At 40.3% G+C, this 9727-nt stretch overlaps 1 protein-coding gene across 9 annotated transcripts in view; it reads left to right on the top strand.

The window, feature by feature from the left end:
• Window positions 1-1688: 1688 nt before the first annotated feature.
• The window catches only part of ptprk (protein tyrosine phosphatase receptor type K), a 213173-nt gene continuing 205134 nt past the window's right edge, over window positions 1689-9727 (top strand). For 3 of the 9 annotated variants that reach the window (XM_062033968.1, XM_062033967.1, XM_062033965.1), the window contains exon 1: window positions 1692-2027. In XM_062033968.1, the coding sequence (XP_061889952.1) occupies window positions 1946-2027 (82 nt within the window). In that variant the 5' untranslated portion in view covers window positions 1692-1945. Of the gene's footprint in view, window positions 2028-9727 lie in introns of all 9 variants that reach the window. The other 6 variants (XM_062033962.1, XM_062033969.1, XM_062033961.1 and 3 more) reach the window with 3 other exon arrangements.

Genomic DNA, 9727 nt, shown 5'->3' with positions numbered 1-9727 from the left:
TGTAGCGGACATTTTGGGACACCATTGTGGCCAGCTATTAAGTCGTCTGTTTTCCTCGCAAAATTTCACAGTATTCTGGACATCTGTGTTGGTGAATCTTATGCAATTTGTTTAATGAACAATAGAGATAGCAAAGAAGAAAGCTGTAGGTGGGAAGCGGTGTATTAGCGGCCGGCTGCAGCAACACGTAGCCGGTGTTTCATTGTTTACATTCCCGAACAATCACAGTCAAGCTTTACCATTGGCCTGTGGAGAACTGGGAGAACAGAGACTCTTACCAGGAGGACTTTGAGTTGGATACGCATGCTTGTGGAGATGGGACAACAGAGACTCTTACCAGGAGGACTTTGAGTTGGATACGCGGTACCGTGAGTACGCAGCTGCGGCTTCCAAACATTTGATCGCTTGCCCGTACGTGCGTGCCGCTATGTGCATGTCACGTACGTAACTTTGGGGAAATACACTACCGTTCAAAAGTTTGGGGTCACATTGAAATGTCCTTATTTTTGAAGGAAAAGCACTGTACTTTTCAATGAAGATAACTTTAAACTAGTCTTAACTTTAAAGAAATACACTCTATACATTGCTAATGTGGTAGATGACTATTCTAGCTGCAAATGTCTGGTTTTTGGTGCAATATCTACATGGGTGTATAGAGGCCCATTTCCAGCAACTATCACTCCAGTGTTCTAATGGTACAATGTGTTTGCTCATTGGCTCAGAAGGCTAATTGATGATTAGAAAACCGTTGTGCAATCATGTTCACACATCTGAAAACAGTTTAGCTCGTTACAGAAACTATAAAACTGACCTTCCTTTGAGCAGATTGAGTTTCTGGAGCATCACATTTGTGGGGTCAATTAAACACTCAAAATGGCCAGAAAAAGAGAACTTTCATCTGAAACTCGACAGTCTATTCTTGTTCTTAGAAATGAAAGCTATTCTACAAAATTTTTTGGGTGACCCCAAACTTTTGAATGGTAGTGTATATGTGCTGTATGGACTTTGCGGAGGTGAACGGTACTTTGGACTGTGGGATTGAGTGTGTTGTGCGGGTGTTTGATTTGTATTGGCAGGTTATATGGACGGGACGGTGGGGGGGGGGGGGGGGGGGGGTCTGTGTTTGTTATCCGGTATTAATTTGTGGCATATTAAATATAAGCCTGGTTGTGTTGTGGCTAATAGAGTATATATATGTCTTGTGTTTATTTACTGTTTTAGTCATTCCCAGCTGAATATCAGGTCTCACCCGCCTCTCACAGCATCTTCCCTATCTGAATCGCTTCCACTGCCCTCTAGTCCTTCACTCTCACTTTCCTCATCCACGAATCATCATCCTCGCTCAAATTAGCTTACTTGATCACAGGTTGCTCCACAACCTGTGACGTCACGCTACTTCCGGTACAGGCAAGGCTTTTTTTTATCAGCGACCAAAAGTTGCGAACTTTATCGTTGATGTTCTCTACTAAATCCTTTCAGCAAAAATATGGCAATTTCGCAAAATGATCAAGTAATTAAATAAGAAAATCTCATTTCAGTAAGCCTTTAATCAGTTGACAGCACTAAATAAATCATTATTTTGTCCATACAAAAGTGTAAAAAAAAAACAACTCGTTACCATTAATAGCTTTTTTAACACCCGGAAGTGTTCAAACAATAATGTTGTGTCAACTCTCCCTATTTGTGACGTCACGCCCTCTAGCGCGTGCGGGCGCCTGTGCTGCGCTGCCTCAGTCTAAAGTGTTGAATCCTGCCAGCCTGTTGGGAAGCCAAAAGCCAGAAAAGACAAGGAGAGAATGGAGCGCTCCACTCGGCTTCGGCAGGAGGAATAATCACTCAGACGCCACTGAGGACATTGGAAGACGGACAAACTCCCAGGGAGAAAGAAAGTCAACTTGAGGGGAAAGTGTTCCGCACTTCTCGCCAGGACGCTGTTTTAAAAAACATGGATACACTTTTCTCTCTTTTACCGGGACTCTTCCTCCTCATCTCGGCTGTTGGGAATGTCTCCGGGCAGATGCTACCAGGTAGGCGCCAACAAAACCCCAAATCGGACTTTAGAACGCTTTATTGTTTCGCTTGTTCGGACGTTTTTTTTTTGGAAGTGAAACCTGGCGTGTGTAATGAGGCGAGCTCCTGCCAGGTGCGTTCAGGGCGCAGCGGAAAAGTTCCTAATTACCGCCGTGCTTGTTGCCAGCGACTCTAAAACACGCCTAAATGTCCCAAAACGCCACAACATGTCGATGGTCACCGTTTATTCTCTCTTAATTGTCGTTACCGGTGTGTCAAATGTTGTTATTGCGAAGCGTGAAACTGGTTCGCCTCACGTTTGAATTCGGGCTGTTTGCCAAGCAGACTGATATTTGCTTACCTTGCACAAAAAAACATCCACTAACATGTTTTTTTATTGACATTTTGACTTCTACACCATTTAAAAATATACAAGTTTACTTTAATCAGTCGCATTTGTTAACCATAGGACGACGAGCAGGCAGACACGGAGGAGCAAAAAGTTCTGCTCATTCATTATCACCCACGAATTGTGTTATTAATATTGCTTATTTTCATGTTTCTTCAGTTATTGCCAATGTAATCACTGTTTGCGCAGCAAAAGCAGCCGTGTTGGAAGCGTCCCGATGTTCGGCAGGCTTCGGCTTCACACACATCCTAATACACACAATGTGCAGAGGCATATATACTGTATATACAGTGGTGTGCATGTATATTAAAACACTTGCCATGAACTGGAAAACAAAGTCTTATTTCAATGAAATCCCCCCCCCCAATGTAGACCTAAAATTAGGGGTGTGAATCAATCCGAATCCTGGGGTCACTTTGATTCGGAATCGAGTCTCGATTCAACAAGATTCTCAATTGAAACCGATTCTCGCAATGCATTATTTCGTGTAATGATTATAATGCAACTTTTTCAAAACAGGTTACAGGTTAGAAAAGCTTTTTTTTAATTGATTTTTGAAAATGATTAATCAATTTAGAATCGTGATTCAAATGTTAATCGATTGTCCTTTTGTGCACCCCCTACATACAACTATTGTTTCTTTCACAATGGGACCCTTCAACCATTATGAACGTTCCAGAGACCCCTGCATGATACCGGTTGTCAATTACTGGAGAACATAATGCATTTTGGAAATGCTGAATAACAGTCAAATCTCCCTTTTATGTTCACTACCAGCGGCTTCCGAGAGTGTGGAATGACATCAAGGTTGAAACTCTCATAAACACTTGGATACAATGCCAGAAAGATGACTGTTTTCAAAGGGGGGGTGGGGGGCACACTCAATATTAGAGTAAAAGGTTAAAAAAAAAAAGTACTATGCTGATAAATCTGTCTGTGAAATACCTTTTGCCAATGGCCAACAAGTGAAATTCGGGCTCTGGGGACAAATAAAACACACGTTTCTTAAGATTTGAGAAATACTGTAATATTTTGGCACACCATTGCATGCATATTCTCAGTTTATGGATATGTGTCTTGTACTGTGGGTGCAGGCAGTCTCCGGTTGAATTTGTGCAACATGTTTTAAAAAAGTGTCATTAGACTTTTATGAAATTATAATTGCAATATTGCAGAGATAGTCTTTGCAAAACACTCAGGATGTAAAAGAAGCATGAATCTGCAAAGCAAATACTTTTAAAAAATGCAACTTTGTGGCCCCCACTTGTGTTTTTAGTGTTTTGTTTCCTGTATTGTGCATCTCACCCCACATAAAGCTTGATTTATGTGCCGGACATTACTAGAAACTGCACGTGAGGGGGGTGGGGGGTCCAGCATGCCCAGGCTCGTTGATGATTTGCATAAAAATTACACATTAATTACCACTTCTTCTGTGAGCTTTATTGCCTCGCCCCCCTTCTAACCACCCCCAACTACTCCCCTCTTCCCCCTCCCTGGGGGCCATTTGGTCTGCAGGGCAACAAATGTGTGGAATTTCTTTGAGGCCTCTCCGGGAATGCGCTTGCTGTTAATTTGCAAGTAAATACGAGATGCTACTTTACATAGCCTGGAGGAGGGCCGTCAATGTGGCAAAGAAGGTGAAAGATAACATTTAGGGGGGGTGGGAAAATGGTTGCAAATATACAGTGGACGGTTAAAAAAGAGGACATTTGTTGTCGCAGTCATTATGGGATGGACAGCGGAGATGTGTGTTGTGTGGCTTGTCGTCCTCTTCTCCTTCAAACACACTCGAGGACAAGTTGAAAATTAATTGAAGAGAACTCAAAAGTGTCATCATTGTTCAGATGTCCTTTCTCCAAACTAGTCTCATTTAGCTGCATTATTGTCTACCCCTCCCCCTTGTCACGTATAATGCCTAAATGAAACAATGCAATAATAAATGGTGTTTTATGTGAACAGGGCTCTCTCTGGCGTCTGCGCTTATCAAACGCTGCTTCGCAGCAGCCTTATCACCTCCACGCGCTTGAGTAATAAATGTGGTCTGTCGCGGCGCCTTTGCAAACGCCAATAACCAACTGGATGCCAGTGTGACAACTTTTCCATGCGGCGACTCGCGTTGTGACGTCCTTAATCTTAATGAAGTGAAATAATTGATTGCCATTAGCTCCCCGCGACGCATTGGAGGGCTGCTGCCAAACATCACAGTCCGCTTTAACTATAAGTCTAAATCATGTTTTTTTTTCTGTAGTTTGAGTGTAACTACCAAGTTAGTTTAATTGCAATTAATTTAAAGCGCCATTTGGAATCCCTGGAGAAGATATGAGGAAGGGAGATGGAGACGGAGGGGGGAAAAAACAACATGCAACCGTTGGTTCTTGGCCGTGGGCATCTCTTCTACTCAAGAGACTGTGAAAACGGCAGGAGGGGTGCGTCTGTGTGTTTTTCTGTCATGTCCTCTTTGTGTGCGTGCACTGTCACTTGAAGAGCGAGTGCCGTGCTTTTAAGCCCTCTGTAGTAAAGTGATACAAAAACACAAGCATGAAATGTTTTCTTCTAATTTAGATTCCTGTGAAAATCCCTCCTAAATCCACTGTGCCCGTAGGAAACATTGCCAAATCAAAGACTGTTTTTTTCAAAATGTTCTTGTTAAAAGTAATGCATCGGTCAGGTCTTTCTCAATGTCGCCTTTTCAAATCGGACGCCTCTCCGCTATTTATTTGGATTTCAATTTAGTTGCTGATTTTTAAGAAAGCAACAAAAAGTAGTGGCTCATTTCTATAACGGTTTGAGGATGGGTTCTGCAGGCATGCACACGCGCATGTGGAAAATGTAATTAATCTGCTCAGAATTCATTAGCTAATCCCTCATTAGACTTTTGTGCGTAAATGAATCGAAGGGTTTGGCATTGAAAGACGGCTAAAAAGCAAGTACCAAGGCTGTGACCTTCCAGTCTCTAGTACGGGGTGTTCCTTCCTGGCTCCGAGTGTGCTACGCGTCAATGTGGCTTTGTATTCATACAAAGTTGTACAAGTTCGATCAACATAAAAACAATCACTATTTTTATTGACCTCGAGCAAATGGAATCTGAGAAACTTGTCCTACAAAATTAGTAGCTTGAGGACTGAATGGTCACAGGTTCGAGACCCAAAGCCGATGACAATCAGTACAGTTCCATGCACTAACTTAGTCTGATTTTGGCTCGAAAAAAGCTTTCTAAAAACACATGGAAACACCTTTTATCTTGTTTTAAAAAAAAATCAGATTGACACACCTAGTATGTGATTAGAAACCAGTTTTCTTTGACTTTTTGTGTGCCAATCTCTTTGGCGGACCATCACATTATTCACAGGCGAAGAAGAACAAGCTGGGGGTGAGGGGACAGGTAGGAATGTAACGATCTGAACATTTCATATCAGTTATTGTGACCAAAATTATTACAGAGTTCATCCTCATAGTATTGCTGAATGTGCTTATAATGTATTTATGCAGAAGAAACATTAAAAATTGTTGTGGAGTTTGAGTTTATTTTGAACATGCATGCATACAGCATGATACATCACAATTTCCAGTTTCTCTATTCAACATGTTCGAAAAGGAGTAGGAAGAAGCAGAGCTTATTTAATCATTTTCCTTTACATAGCAGTTGCTAAAAACTTTCGTTCACTTCCTGTTCTCAATCTATTCACAATATACTCCATAAGTAATAACAAAAAAAAAAAAATTAATAATTGGTGAAGTAAGTTATATTTCATATAGAAGAGTAAGATTACTTTGAAAATGAATGGATGGATGAGATACTGTAAATTCAAAATGTTTATCATGATTTTTCTTCTTTGTACTTTGTAAACACTTTAAATTTGAAGAGTTTCTTGAAATGGATCATATTAGTACATTGTTTGATTTATTTGCATAATCCATTCCATCATTTAATTCCACATACAGATATACTGAAGGTCTTAAGTGTTGTACGTGCGTACAAATGTTTTAGAATTAAATTTTTCTCTAAGATTATATTTCTCTTTTTTTTGACAAGAATTGTTGTATATTTTTGGTTAGCAGTTTATAGTTTGCTTTGTGTATAATTTTAGCTGTTTGCAAATTCACTATGTCGTGGAATTTCAGTATCTTTGATTCAATAAATAAAGGGTTTGTATGTTCTCTATATCCAACATTATGTAATATTCTAACTACTTTTGTAGTTATTTCCCCATATTTCTACACAATAACTCTGATATGGTAACACTAACGAGCAGTAGAGAATATGGAGTGGTTTTGGTCTAGAACATGTTTTGCTTTATTCATTATTGACGTGTTTCTTGCTACTTTATGTTGTATATTAGAATTTTTTTTTTTATTGGTAAAGTCAAATTGAGTGTTAACTCTGCTTCAGGTCCGTTTTTTATGACGTCCCCCGAGTTCACGTTTGGTTGTAAAACCGCTTTGTGTTTGTTAATGAAGTTGTAAAAAAAACAACACTTCCGTGTCACTTTCCTCTGAATATTTAGCGATCACTCTTACTAGGAGAACACAGCCTGTTGGTTCAACATGCTCAATTGAATATGTTAGTTGTTCAGACAGCATCGTGGTTGTATGAGTTTAGATCCTGGTATGTCGTTTCCTAATGGGGAAAAATGTTATTGTCGCTTGTATTCATTTTAGCATTTAAGCTAGCTGTTTAGCTAGTTCTAGTCGGTCTGTGAGTTTATCAAAGTAAGGCTATCAACCACTATTTTTTGATCATTTTGATTTATAACGGTAATACTGTCAGAATTTGTATCGCAGTTATCATTAATATCGTTAATCGTTACATAAGTAACAAGCAAACAAAGTAAAGATATAGAGGCTGAAATAAGTATTTAAAGTATATGATACAATAAAAGCCTACCCGTTAAATACTGTAAGTGTCAGGATGTTCTCAAAGAAGAGACTTTAAATACGTGACATGACACAAATACATCCAGACCGGTGGAGGGACCCAATGGAAAGACCCAGTGGAAAGAAATCTCTACAAACAGCCATATTTTGACACTAAAACCTCTTTGTATGCACAATGGAATTCATACAGATTAAAAAATAATATGTGGATGTTTTGTTTGTCAGTGGACAACAATAATAAAGCAATAGATCACATGACTTTTCTGCCTCAATCTCATTCATTCAAAACATCTACACGCAAAATCGTTGTTCATATGTATATAGATGTACGAATTAAACGTGTAAGTACAAAAATTTAAACAACTTAAATCAGTAACTGAAAATAATTTGTTGCATAGGTGATATTACCCGTAAATAGTCAAAACAGTTAACCAAAATAGCGATCTTTTCGTTTTCTCTGATGTTCATAATAACTATAAGTGCCATTTAAAAACATTAAAACCGATCTTGCTGTGTGGAATTTGCATGTTGTCCCCGTGACTGCGTGGGTTCCCTCCGGGTACTCTGGCTTCCTCCCACCTCCAAAACCATGCACCTGGGGATAGGTTGATTGGCAACACTAAATTGGCCCGAGTGTGTAAATGTGAGTGTGAATGTTGTCTGTCTATCTGTGTTGGCCCTGTGATGAGGTGGTGACTTGTCCAGGGTGTACCCCGCCTTCCGCCCGAATGCAGCTGAGATAGGCTCCAGCACCCCCCGCAACCCCGAAAGGGACAAGCGGTAGAAAATGGATGGATGGATGGAAAACCATATAACAGTGAAAAGTTGTCGTTATCGGTTAGATCTGGAGCTTGAAAGTTACTAAAGTTAGCTTATTACCATGTAGCATTCGCTTCCATTTTCATTCCCACATAGCGGTGTAAAAACTAGAAAAAAACTACAAAAACTGAACTTATACATTATATATCATTATAAGCATGTTGCTTGACTAGACAGGAACTGTACATATATGTGTACATGTATATATGTAACCTGCTCAGTGGCCTTGTGGTTAGAGTGTCCGCCCTGAGATCGGTAGGTCGTGAGTTCAAACCCCGGCCGAGTCATACCAAAGACTATAAAAATGGTACCCATTACCTCCCTGCTTGGCACTCAGCATCAAGGTTTGGAATTGGGGGTTAAATCACCAAAATGATTACCGAGCACGGCCACCACTGCTGCTCACTGCTCCCCTCACCTCCCAGGAGGTGGAACAAGGGGATGGGTCAAATGCAGAGAGTAATTTCACCACAGTGGTACTTTAACTGTAACTACAGAAGCATTGATTTAAATACGATCACAAGACACTAACATCCATCAAGTACATACTCATTGATGCATCAGTGAGTCCAACATTGTCTTTCATGGCTTAATGCTTTATTAGTGGACTGATCCAGATGTAAAAAAAATAGATATGCCTCCACACTTTTCTACTTTTAATCTCTGTAAAAGGCAGAGTGTTTGAACAGATGGCTTAAAAACTCCACATTGGTGATTTAAAATTTTGTGAAAAGCGTATGGCTCCACTTCATCACATTCAGCTATTTATTGATACCTGGCTTGTCCACGTCTGCGCAGCTAAAAGTAAATCAACAGTAGCAATATTGAATGTTTGCCTTGCATCTGGAAGGGTCGACGGCCTCTAAGGCCCATGGTTGCAAGTTGCAACCCAGCAATTCCCTTTTTTTTTAAAAAGCCACAATTCCGCCTTCGATATAACCCCCAAAGTCAGGACATTTCTGGTTTGACTTTCAACCAGACTGTCAAATTAAAATTGGGCATGGAAATTTGGATGCAGTAACTTACCTTATTGTCAAGGATCACGGTTTTTGAGGGGTGCATGACTACAGTATCTGTCAGCACACAGCGCAAGCAAACTGTGAGGGTGCTAAAAATGTGTGGAAGAGACACTTATGCACCAAATCGGAATCCTGTAATGATCATATCCCTGATGAATGATGGTGTTGGTCCAGTGTCATCAATCTCTCTGGTGCCCTGTTGGGCTCAGGTCACAGCTGTCGGCACACAGGAGCGTGAAGCTCACTGCTGCCCCGCATAGCCACTCTAAAAACGAGCGCACAGTCTCTTCCACACATGGCTGCTTAATGACAGATGAAGTGATCAACACTCTCAGCTGATTAATTGCATTTCAGTGCAGAAATGATCACCCTCATATAGATAGTAAACCCATTCTTACAAGAATTTTGGTTGGGTTTTGTACAAAAAGTAAAGAATGCCTTTAAGAAGAAACAAACCTGCTCTTGGGTTACCTGTTTTTCAAGTGACTTATGGAAATAATGTGCCCCAGGGTATGCACAACAAACATCAGTATTAACACATTTGTCGTTTGTGATGTTAAAACACATTTTTATTGGAAATAGAGACTTGCGAGCA

This window comes from Entelurus aequoreus, linkage group LG23 (assembly GCF_033978785.1).
Source record: "Entelurus aequoreus isolate RoL-2023_Sb linkage group LG23, RoL_Eaeq_v1.1, whole genome shotgun sequence".
NCBI classification, from domain to species: Eukaryota; Metazoa; Chordata; class Actinopteri; order Syngnathiformes; family Syngnathidae; genus Entelurus; species Entelurus aequoreus.
The sequence above is the reverse complement of the archived record's forward strand: the minus strand, read 5'-3'. Positions and strand labels throughout refer to the sequence as shown.